We start from the raw sequence: 13229 nt of genomic DNA, 5'->3' as shown, positions 1-13229 counted from the left end.
TTTTTACATTTATTCCATTCAAATCTTTCAAATCACTTTTTGGATCTTCCCATTGTCCCTAAGCAGATTGGAAGCCGGGTGCAACTGCTGTCTTTGTGAAACAAAATCGATGCCATCATGGGTTTTTTTCTATTGCATGCATACATCCAACTTTAATATAGCTGCTTAGTTATTTTGGGTTTTTTCATAATTTATTTCTGCTATAGTTCAAAGAATTTGTTCTAAGCCAGCCTCAGGCATATGAAACGAAGATAGGAGAGCAGTTATTTCGTAGACCTGGAGATCCTCCTATTGACATAGTGTTATTTTTGATATGATATGAAATATTTGAGTGGACAAAATGTAAAAAAAGTAATGCTTAGGTGTTAGACATGTAAATATATATGACCTTCTTTTGTAAATGCTTATATTGTTAATTTGCGCAATTGGACAAGGTTGAACAAAAATATGAAATTTATATGAATGAACAAATTTGAGGGTTGACTCCTTCATTTATATTTATGAACATTTTTGTTATTGTTGAGCATATAGCTTACTAACTTCGTGAAATGCTCATTAAATACCCGTTTTATTATTTATTTGTTTACTTATTATATGTCAAGTTATGCTTGTACAAGGCATAACTCAACATGAATGAATGAAAAATGAGAATGTAGGAGTGAGTGGCCAGCCAAGCAACTCTGTAGCATGGGTCAGGGTGGATGGTTTCTCACGTGTGAACCTGTATAGCATGCTCAAAGAATTTAAAGGCATGTTTGCAAATTTTCCTTCATTTTTTGCACTCAGAATGATCTTTGCACTCAGTAAGAATGGCAGCTCAGTATTCGGTGTTTATTCATCTGATCTTTGCACTCAGTATGATGGAATGCTGTTTGCTGATGGTTAATGATAGACTCTTGCTTATGTAATGGTTATGCTGTTTCATACATAATCTATACTGCATAACTTTACGGAAATTGGGAAGAGGGAGGAAGGGGAGAGAGAGGAGAGAAATGGAGGAGGCCATTGCTGATGGTCTAATCTATACTGCATAACTTTATGGAGGAGGCCAATCGCTGGATCTACACTTGGGTAAGTTTACTTTTTATATTTCCTTATTTTTTGGACTGATCGACCCTATTTTTTAAAATGCAGAAGAATGAGTTACAGACATTACGGGAAGTCCGAGATAGTGATGTGTCGTTGCGGACTACCGTCGTTGTTGTTAACGTCACGCCAGACACATAGCTACGGGAGGCAATTTTACAGGTGTCCGCGGTGGGGACAAGGACCTGAAGACTGTAAATTCTTCAGGTGGACGAACAATACAACTGTTTCTACGATATCCCAATTGGACATAGGTTCTAGGAGTTCGAGAGTACCACAACAGGAGACCACCGCATATGGTTCGAGTTCTTCCGTGTATACCGCACCCCATCAAGACACGCTTGCTCGGGGATTAGAGGTATCAGAAACGGGCAACATTCGTCATGATGTGACTTTACATGTTAAACTCAATATTGTCATATTTTTCCTTGTAATTTTAACATGTTATTTTTTCTTTTTTTTGGGGTCTTTCTATAATTCATATTAGAGTTCCATAAATGTGTATTGAACTTTCGTTTATATCACTATGTTTTGTTGATGTAATCACAACTTTTTTGAGTTATATAAATATTATTAAACTTTTTTGCAATTTCATTTCTAGACATCTGAGAAAATAACATTCTGCTACACAGATTATTCATTCAACTCAAAAAATTTACATATAAGCTGTTTACAAAACGCACAAACCAAACAGCTGAACTGCTTATTCAGACCAGGGGCAAAAGGGTCAATTTTTCACAATCAGCTGTTTTCCAGACGCGTTAACCAAACAACCAGACAACTTATTCGGATCAGCTGATCATCAGCCGGATCAGCTGAGCTGATCATCAGCAGATTATCAGGATAAACTGCTTATCAGCAGAAGCTGGATAAGCTGCAGCTGCCCCAAACAGACCCTTAGTGGATTTAGTTTAGGAAAAACTCAATGCAAACCATTTCATTGTCTCGTCATCAACTTCAAACGTGATCACCTCACTACCTCATTGTGAGAAGAAGAAACAGGAAAGGTACGAATGAGAAGTCAATTGGATGGAGGCAATCTGTATGAGAAGTCTGCATGGGGAGTTTCCAATGGAGCAGAAAGGTATGGGATACAAAGTTGAGGGTTAAAAATGGAGTTTTGAGAAAGATGATGATTATACCGTGTGCAAAGAATTTTCCCAAGAAAAAAAAATGGGTAAAGAGTTCTCAGCACCACATGGTAAATTAAGATGGTTGAGGTGTAGAAAAGGGTGGGGAGTTGCGATAGATTTTAGGTTCTTACGCCATTTAATTTTTATTTTTTATAGAATTTTTTGAAAGCTATTATAGATCCCGAAAATAATATGTCAAACAATTTAATTGGACGTGAGGGGATTTAATCTTAACTGCACCAAATACAATTTCGTAATAGCATATGGATTTTATACATCTGGATTTACTAAATTTATTTAATTTTATTTAGCTTAAATCCCGTTTGCAACCAAACACTCCGTTAGGGTTAGGCTATGTATGTAACTGTAGTTTTGAATCATAGGATTAGGGCTTGAGATAGAACACCTCTCTCTCAAATTATATATGCTCATTTTTATGTATTTGGATTTGGTTGTTTTTTGCCCCAAGTTTTGTAGAAGTTCCTAACAAATTAGTTTTTGTTTATGTAATAATTGAAATAAAAGAAATAAAAAATTAAATAAATAAATAAATAAAATAATAATGATGTTAGTAGGATTTTTGAATTGGCTTGGGGTATTTGTTAAACGGTTTCATATGTAAAAGCGGATGGCCAAAGGGGGTCCATTTATTTGTATTAGCGGAGAGAGCGAGAGTTCGGAAAAAATATTACATTAGGACTCCGTATGCAAAGCTGCTTGCAGAGTCCAATCTCGAGCTGACACGTGGAAGGTCTGGGCTCACATACATAAAAAATTAAAAAAATGAAAAAGCGCGGTCCGACACGACCAATGTGTTACTTACCTTTGTCGATGTGTTATATGAATATTCAACCGCGTTATGTATATTCCTCCGCGTCACAAAATCTTGCCCATGTGTTATAAGAAAATATTTTCTGCGTTATTTATCCCTGTTGCCGTGTTATAGAAATATTTCCTCGCGTTATTCTGATTATTTTTCGTGTTATTCATGTGTTACTGGTGTGTTATTGAGGTGATTTTGAGATGTTATTGTTCTTTAAACAACAATACAAACTCAAAATCACCTCCATAACACATGAATAACACATCAGTAGAAGTTTTCATCTTGTCATTTGATTTTATCACCTCAATAACACATCAATAATACATGAATAACACACCAATAACACGTTAAAAACATTAACTGAGGTGATTTTGAGATGTTATTATTTTTTAAACAACAATACTAACTCAAAATCACTTCCATAACTCGTTAATAGCACATCAGTAAAAGTTTTTATCTTGTCATTTGTTTGAATTACCTCAATAACACATAAATAATACGGAAAATATTCAGAATAACGCGAGGGAATATTCTTATGCGATGAAATATTCCTATAACGCATAGGTTGGGCAGGGTCGCTCGTTTTCTTTTTTTTATTTTTTATGTAGAGAATATTTCAGCCCCCATGTGGGGCCCACTAAGGCTCTAATCATGTACACGAAAAGGAATAATTCTAGGAGTTTTGGGGAAATGTTTGAGTAGTATTCAGAGGTTTATATTAAGGCTAAGAAGCTAGGGTTTAGGGTATGTTTTGCTTGGTTGTAGTTGTTTTTTCTATCTCGTGGTGTTCCTAGCGGCGTATAGGGTTCGTGGAGAAACGATCTACCTCTTGAATTGTAGATCATCATTGTATTTTGTTTATTTTCATTGGTTTTGGTAAAAGCAACCCTCATTTATTTTCTCTACCTCTCTAGTGCAACTTAATCGTTGTTTGTTCGCTGTTATTGGTTAAGTTGGTATTAGAGCAAGATTTTGGAAGGATGACAACAAAGAAAGTGGTTGTACTATAAGGAAAAGTAAGGAAAATTAGATTGAGAATTGTAGAAATGTTCGCCACCATAGATGATAGGTTTTCTTCTATAGAGAGCCGAATGGAGGATGGATTCCAGAGCATAGGGGAAATGCGATAGATGATAAAGAGGCTCGTGGAGTTGCAATCCAAGGTCATACCGATCGCCAGATTGCAAACTTTAACCAATAGTTGATCAGGGAATCCTTGGCCAAATTAAAAAGAAAGGAGATCGAACGAGAGGACAACGAAGAGGACATAATCTACCACCTATAGCGTCCCCTTAGGACTCCAACAGGAGGGGGCTATGAAGCACGGATACACACGACGTGACAAGATTCAGAGACATGACATAATTGAGGAAAAAAATAAGACATGACACGTCATGGACACTTTTTTATACTTATTAATATGAAAATTATATTTTTCTATTATTCTTTATGAAAAATATCACATCACAAATTATACGAGAATAAAATTTAACTTCATAAATTTAATTTTTATTATAAAGCCTCATGCTCATGAAAATTAATTTTTAAAACTAGATATAATGTGTTTCAAAAAAATTCATTCAACTTATAATCTAACTTGTCTATTAAAATTTAAAAAATCCTATGATTATAAAGTGGGAATTAATAATGCTTGGCTTCGACGAATATTAAATGCACATTCGGTGCTCGGTTTTGACAAATGTTAGAGTCAGTTTCAACATAATGAGAGATGAGCGGTGTTGTGTTGCAAATGTGTTTGGGCCTGAAAAATATTAAGATGTATATTTTATAGTGACGGAGAAGTGTCGGGGCATGTCAGAGGTACGACATATTTTGAAGTGTCGGTGTTACATATGAGAGGGAGTGCAAACTTTTGATGGAGAGGGTTGGGCTGAAAATTGGAGGGATTGTACAAGGAACATGGAATAACACAGGAGGAAAGAGGAAGGAGGGAATAGGGAGTGGGGTATGGATATGATCGAAGGAGAGAGTTTCACCCTAGGCACATAGGGTGAAATATCGAAGGAAGAGGAAGCTCGGGTGGTGATACAAGGGTTAGAAAACTGAATATGTCGATCTTCAAAGTAGAATATGCATATGGGTTGGTATATCTGGTGGAGCAATACTTTGCAGTAAATAAGTTAACTGAGGAAGAGAAGTTCATTGCAGCAGGATTATATTTGATGGGAAAAACTAGTGTGGTATCAGCGGATGGAGGCCAGGTATCTGATACACTCATTAAAGGAGTTTAAGGCTTGCTCATTGGAACATTGTCGAGCCATCCAGGAAGGAAACTTACATGAGCAATTTTATGCTTTGAATCAGGAGGGGGCTTTCACGAAATAAATGGAGAGGTTTGAGCTCTTATCGGGGTGGTTGAGGGGCATTTCTGCTGCAGGACTTAAGGGGAACTTCTTGAAGGGCCTCAAGCCCGAGATTTGAGAGGTCATCCGATCATTAAGAACGTGTGGATTGAGGAAAATGATGTAGCTCGCCTTAATGATGGAAGACATGAAACAATTAAAGAAGAAAAGCAAAAGTGGCGACACTGAAGGATTCTATGAGAGTGCCTTGACGGCCACAACACTGATGACCCAGACGATGTCGTTTTAGAAAGAGATGACAAAGGAGCATAATACGGGGGTTCGCTCCGGGACAATTTCAAGCGCCTCACTAATGCAGAAGTTCAGGATAAAAGAGCAGAAGGATTATGTTGCTGATGTGATAAGAAATATGTCACATGTCGCCCTTCAGTTCCTTTCAATTATGGAGAAGGACAAAAATTTGGAGGAATTAGAGGAAGATGCGGTGGAGGAGAAGGAGCATCTGCACTTAGATGTGGCGAAGATGTCCCTCAATTAAGTGGTGAGATTTACTCTGAATCACACTGTGAATGTGAGGGGATAGACAGGGGAGCAACCGATTGTGGTTTTTGTGGATGGTCAGGCCACACATAACTTCATCTCAAATTGGGTCGTGGATCAGTAGGGTTGCAGTTGGTAGCTACAGGGAACTTTGGTGTCATGATGGGGAAAGGGAAGGTGGAGAAAAGTCGGGGGATTTGTAAGGGATTGGTTCTGACACTCCATGACCTACAGGTGGTGGAGGACTTCTTTCACTTGGACTTGGGTGGCATAAATGTGATTTTGGGGATGAAGTGGCTGCAAATGCTTGGAGAGATGAAGGTGGACTGGAAATCACTGATGATGGAGTTCGAGGTGGAAGGTAGGGAGGTGCTGAGAGGAGATGCTTGCTTATGCAAAACCATGGTCTTCCTCAAAACTATGGCCAATTCAATATTTGGAGCAAGGATAGGCTATTTGGTAGAGTGCTGAACATTGAGGAGGTATGAGATCCCGAGTCGGCGAAGTTTCTCGTTATAAAAGCTAAAAGATCCAACTTGTCGTTTCTTTCACTATTTGCAGCCGCACTTCATATCTTGCAATTTAGTTACAATTTAACCTAGCCAAAAGCCAACAACGGGATAGTCGAGTACAAACGTGACTTAGCCTAGCGACACAGTTGCAGTTTTACATAGTTGGGAAGCTAACGACGACATCGTAGGCTTCAAAATGTAAATGCACGATAAAATTGTGATTTTTCCTAACTATGAAGCCGATGACGGGATCACGACATACAAAAGTTTTGCTTTTGTGATCTAAAACGGTCCTAGGAGTAATAGCGACAAGAAAGTAGATGCTTTAGGGGAGAAATTAGAGGAAGAAGTAGGCCAAATCAGATTTGTAATTAAGTGTTTCTTGTCCAAGGAAGGGTGGTTCTCCTTCATGGAGGTGAGATTCTCAGGCTACATGATGAAGAAGAATGCAGCTTGCAGTAGGATCGAGCGATAGCATATAGAGAGAATGAGAGTGGCAACAACCAGAAGTATTCACACAATGTTAGGGCAATGTTGTTGCCTTAGGTGGATTTGGACCTGTGGGATCAAGTGAAGGAATTAGGAGCAGACTCGAGCGACAATACTTGGAAGGAATAACTTGACATCTTGACGGTCGGAACGAATGTTAGGAAGTGGAATAGGAAGGCGTTCGATTCAGGGCTAAAGAAGATTGATTCAAATGATTTCTACATGGAAAATAGAATTGTGGTGGGTGGTGCCCCGGCTAGGGGCCTCTTACAATCACGCTAATGCCTTTTACTGCGGTAGCGTTCCAGATGAAATGGGATTCATGGCCTATGGGGACGAGCGAGTAGATTATGTGCTGAGCCAGACTTATGGAAGAAGAGAAATCAATATGGGTCAAGGAAGTGAAATCAACCCTCGCTTCATGGGTAAAATGAACTTCGGTCAAGGAAATTGGGTGGAGACTCTCACATAAGTAAGCTGAAGATATTGATCTTTAAAGGAGAGGATGACTATAATTGGGTCTATTAGGTGGAGGGATATTTTGCTGTTTATGGGTTGACAGAGGAAGAAAATTGATGACGGTAACTTTGTGTTAGAAAGTGAAGGCTCCAGCGGGGTATCAATGAAGAGAATAGCGTCAGCCAATCAGAGCATGAGAAGAATTCATGTACTGATTGTTGGAGCATTTCAGAACTACTTGGAAAAGAGATTTATACGAGCAGTTTTTTGTATTGATCTAGGAAGGCTTCTTCATGGATTATGGGGAGAAATTTGAGATGATATCCGATCATTTGACGGGGATACCAAAAGAAGTGTTGGAAGAAATTTTCGTGAAGGGTTCAAGCCAGATATTTGAGCATCACTTCATCTGATGAGAGTGTGAGATTGGGGAAAACTACGGAGTTAGTGCAGTTAGCTGAAGATAAAAATGTAATGGAACGGGTTAATATAAGCAACACAACTGGTGCGTCAACCCAAAATGTTACAAACACAATGATACGAAAAACTCAAACTGTGAAAGTCTTGAAGGAGGCCCACGAGATAGGAATAATGGGCCACAATTGGGGGCAACATTGAAACGCCTTATAGAGATAGAGAGCAGGAGAAGCAAGCCAATGTGTTATGTTTTTTGTGTGATGAGAAGTTTGTCTCTGAACACCGTTGTAATGATCAAATATTACAGGTTCTCACAGTGTGTGATGATGAGATATGGGAGGAAGAAACAAAAGAGGTTGCGGTAGAGCTGGAGGAACACTTTCACTTGAATGTGACATAAGTCTCATTGAATTCAGTGGTGGTGTTAACACCGAACCACACTATAAAACTTCAGGGACATATTAGAGAGTTGGACGTAGTGGTTAGTGGATAGTGGGGCCACCCATTATTTCATCTCTACTCAAGTAGTGAAGTATTTCGGGCTTGAGATAGTTGACATATAAAGTTTTGGAGTCATGATGGGGACATGACAGTGGAGGAGAGCAGGGGATTTTGTAAAGGAGTGATTTTAAAACTACAATGTCAGGTGATGGAGGATATTCTTTCTTTGAATTTAGGGAGCAATGTTGTAATATTGGGGATGAAATGGTTGCAGTCTTTAGGAGAGATTAAGATGAATTGGAAACTCCAAACAATGGAGTTTTCAGAGGGAGACTGTATGGTGGTGCTTCGTGGTGACTCTAGTTTGTGCAAGACTTTGGTGTCGACAAATCTATCGAAGGTGACAACTATGTTGGAGTGGCCACTACCTAAGAACTTGAAGTGGTTGAAAAGATTTCTGGCACTTACAGGATACTATCAGAAGTTTGTGAATGATTGTAATTCAATTGTGTGACTGTTAAGGGAGAAATTGAAGAAGGGTAACTTTCAGTGAGGAAAGCGGCGACCTAGACTTTTGAGAAGTTAAAGAAGGTTATAACATGTGTGTTAATGTTGGCGTTATTTTATTTTAGCTATTTTTTTATTGTAGAGACTAATGCTTCAAGCTATTTATTAGGTGCAACCCTCATGCAGTGTCAATGCCCCATCTCTTATCTCAATCAATTGTTGATTGTGAGAGTCAGACTCAAACAATTTATAACTGGGAGCCATACGACTTGATCCATAAACAATTTTTTTTTTCCACCTTGAAGACAAAATACCTTTTTTGGGAGGGGAATAATGTTAGACTGGCGCCTAATTGTAATTAAATCTTTTATTAGTTGTTATTGTGGGGTATAAATATGGCTTATTATGCTTAGGGTTAGGTTATGCTATGTGATTGTTGTCTTGAATCTGAGGGTTAAGGTTCGGGAGATATCATTTACCTTTCAAATTGTAGGTTTTAGGGTTATAGTTTGTGAGAGATCGCTCTTGATTTGAAGTGTTTTTCTTTTATGTATTTGGGTTATGTTGTTTTGTGCTTGTGAAATAAAATATTTTATTTTGCCTTAATTTTTACAGAAGTTCATATCATAATCCCTATACTGGAAGACCATATTTCATTTGCTCCATTTCATGAAGTTTGTTATATGCTTTCAAACTCAATTTTGATCGATTCACCTTATTCACTATTTAAAACAAGAAAGTAAAAGATGTCTCAGATAATAATTCTTTTATTTGTGGATATGGTTATTTATTTTGAATGATCTTTAATCAAGTTTGACTGATAGGGCTTACATATTTTAAGTTGGTACTTCTTAGAGAAACCTATAATCCTGGTTGGAGAATTGCTTTTTTTATGGGGTTTATTTAAGACAAGTTTTAGGTCTTCCTCGTAAATTTGAACTTTTAGTATGCTATCCTTAATGATACTTATCATTATATTCCTCATATAATCTATATCAGAATAATCCTTTTTCTTACACAACCATAAGGTTTTCATCTTAATTATTTTTGTTTAAAGGTTGCAGAAAGTACCAAATCAAAGGTTGCTCGGGTCAAGGTAGGTTTGCTCAAGTATATAAAGCTTATGTTGATGGCAACGCTGATGATGTTGTTGCCCTAAAGGTTATTATACACTCTCCGTATCCGTTATGGTGTTCTGCTGTTATAATTTAGAACCAAGATTTACCATTCTATTTTCTATAGATTCAAAGGCCTGCTTTTCCTTGGGAGTTCTACATGTATCGTCAGCTTGATGAGCGCATTCACTCTGAGCAAGTAAACTATCGACTGTTTGCTACAATTTTGGTGAGTGGTTGTATTTTCCTTTACTACAGTAATAATATATACTATCTTTTCTGTCAGAGGTCAAGCTTTGGCCTTGCCCATAGGGTACATATCTATGCTGATTCAAGCATTTTGGTGACAGACTACTTGTCACATGGAACTCTTCAGGTAAAAATACATCTGCTAGACATATTTATGAATTTCTTCTAACTTCACTTTGTCCTAGTGTGCCTTTGTATTATGGGGCATTTACATACATACAACCCAATTCCTATGTCTTTACATATCCAACAACCAAAATTTACTTTTTACATTTATAAACACCCAAATCTTTTATATCACATAAAAAATATCACTATTTTAACTCTTAAAAGTGAAATACACTTTTTCATACTCAGGTAAGGTGACATGTTATGTGAAAATTGAAGTTTAGGTGTTTGATAGATATGTATAGACATAGGAATTGAGTGGTATGTATTTTTTTTTTTTTTCTTCTTTTTTTTTTTTTTTTTTTTTTTTTTTTTTTTTTTTTTTTTTTTTTTTTTTTTTTTTTTTTTTTTGCGAACTAGAGATTTGGATACATGTTCTTATCGATCTTCTCATACAATCCTTTCACAGGATGCTATAAATTCACATTTGGTTACACAAAAGCTCATGGAAGAAGTACTATGCATCCACTACACGATAGAAATGCTTCGCATGTTGGAGACTTTGCATAGTGTCGGTATAATTCATGGCGATTTTAAACCAGACAATTTACTTGTCCGTTATGCTAGGTAACCATAGTTTGCTCTTCAGACCGTTATAGAACAGACTTTTTGTAACTTTTTTTACTTTGGATCCCTTCCATTAGGTCGTAGCTTTTTTTTTCCTAGATTTTAGTCACTTGTGCTTTTAGTAATTGAACACCATTGTATGTGCATTTACTATGCATTACTCTATTCCACTTCTACAAATCCTGGTACCACTCGAGGATTTGGAATGGTACAAATGAAGAAACTGAAGCTCTTTACCCCTTTCCGCTTGTTTAGAATGCTCGTAACACTTGGTTTTTCTATTTTAAATTTTAGTTCGAAGTTTTAAATCTTTATAGACGACATAGTGACTGCATTCTTTGATCATGGAAATTGAGCAGAACTACTTGGAGAAAATGTTACTGAGGGATCTGGTGAAATGATATTGGGACACTTGTATTCTAAAGCTTCTAAAAACTTTATTTTTGATACTGTATAGATAAAGTAAACATGTCTAATGAAAGTGTTCATTCATTTTATCTTGAAGCGTCTTAGAAGACTCGGATTCCATGAATTTGTACATTTCTCTTGTACTATTTGTCTTTTAACGACCTATGCTACTTAATTTGATTTTGGTTTTGAGTAGCATTGAAATGTTCTGCATTTCTTAATGATTAAATGCTGAAGTATCTCCTAATTATTGTTTTAATCTACAGTACAACTAAGATTTCTCCCATCATTGTCGTTTAAAAAATATTTCTGCCGGTATCGCCAAATTAATTCGATCGCTTTTGTTTATAATGGTTGGATTTCATCTATATGCAATTATGAGCTATTTATGTCGCTGTAGGACCCCCCTCCCCCTTGTTGAATTTATTTTCTTGTCAACAATTGTCTCCTTAACCTCTAACTTTTTTGTTTTTTTTTTAACATAAAAATTTTCTCATGTAGTAATGGGAGAACTTAATTTTTTTCTATGCTTGTAATAAATCTTTAATCCTGCAATCCCAGAGCTTCTCTAGGGCTATTGCCATGCACAGATGTTTGACCTCATGGGCTTGTTCGATTGGTCTATTCATGTATGCTAAGTGACGATAGTCTATAAAGAATTGATTGCTCTTGAAAACTTACCCATTTCATTCTTGGGCTTATATAGAGCTTTACAATATTTACAAATAAATTCCTAGACATAGATTTCTCCTATTTACAAATAAAACCTTACATTATATACATATCTCAACACTCCCCCTCAAGATAGACAAAAGATATCCATTAAACTCATCTTGTCACATAACTTAGACAAATCTAAGGAGCTAAGTCATTTGATGAGGCAGTGAGCCACTTGCTCTCCGGTAACTACTTGACTTAGCTTCAGTAGTTCGTTATTCAGCTTTTCCTTGATGAAGAACCTATTAATCTCCACATGTTTGGTTCTATCATGTTGCACCTTGTGGTTAGCAATGTTGATCACTGAATTGTTGTTGCACCACAAGTTTATTTGAGCTCATTGGTCCACCTTGAGCTCTACCAAGGCTCTCGAACACATCATCTCAGCAACTCTTAAGGTCGTGGTCTTATACTCACTCTGTTGTTGACCTCGCTACTATTGACTATTTCTTGCTCTTCCAAGTGACCAAGTTGCCCCCGACGAACATGCAGTATCCAGATGTGGATCTCCTATCATCCATACAATAATTAGCTCAGTTGGAGTCGTAATAGCCCTCAATGCTTACATGTCCATGTTGACCTCATTTTTAGTGAGGTCTGGTCTTCCTCTTAGGGTTTAGGATCTAGCCTTAGGGATCTCCCTTTGACTATCTTAGAACCTTAGAAGTGGTGCCCGCCTCGTTCTAATTCGACCTATTTCCGTCCTCTTTTGTGGTTCCAAGTGTGTGGTATCGACTTCTAGCATTTAGAAGGGTGAAACCAACATGAGGAAACCCAAAAGGGATCCCTATAGGACCTTTTTGAGCCTTAGGGTGGCCTTCTGCACAATTCGCACTCCCGCGCGCACAAACTTCGCAATTCGGAGAGCCAACACGTCCGATCGCCATAATTCACATCGCTTGCACTGTTACCCGTCGAAGACTCGAATGAAATTTTTGAAACAATCGATCGCGGGTCAATATTTTTGTGAAATTTGAATTTCGACGCGTTTTTGACCCGACCGTCGACGACGTCGTCCGAGCGATCCCGGATGACGAAACGGACTGCGCCAACGCGTCCGGAACGTCAATTTTGCCTAGGGAGGACACCTATTTTGTCGCATCGTCGTGCGCGGGTAAAATGTGTTTTAATTAATATATATATATATATATATATTTATATGTATATATATATTTATATATATGTGTTAGGTTAAATCTTTTACCTGATCTCCCCTTTCCTCTTTCGGCCCTGACTCCCCTGATGCGCGCTCCCGAGCTCTTCTCCTTTCCCTC

General features: G+C 37.5%; 1 protein-coding gene across 1 annotated transcript in view; it reads left to right on the top strand.

Moving 5' to 3' along the window:
* The window catches only part of LOC110032645 (mitotic checkpoint serine/threonine-protein kinase BUB1), a 54560-nt gene that overhangs the window by 30961 nt on the left and 10370 nt on the right, over window positions 1-13229 (top strand). Inside the window, exons 9-12 of the mRNA XM_020736338.1 lie at window positions 9789-9892; window positions 9974-10045; window positions 10133-10222; window positions 10673-10830. Of these exons, the coding sequence (XP_020591997.1) occupies window positions 9789-9892; window positions 9974-10045; window positions 10133-10222; window positions 10673-10830 (424 nt within the window). The remainder of the gene's footprint in view (window positions 1-9788; window positions 9893-9973; window positions 10046-10132; window positions 10223-10672; window positions 10831-13229) is intronic.

The sequence above is a fragment of the Phalaenopsis equestris genome, unplaced genomic scaffold, assembly GCF_001263595.1.
Source record: "Phalaenopsis equestris unplaced genomic scaffold, ASM126359v1 Scaffold000994, whole genome shotgun sequence".
In the NCBI taxonomy this organism is placed as follows: Eukaryota; Viridiplantae; Streptophyta; class Magnoliopsida; order Asparagales; family Orchidaceae; genus Phalaenopsis; species Phalaenopsis equestris.
This window is presented reverse-complemented; position numbering and strand designations above follow the sequence as displayed.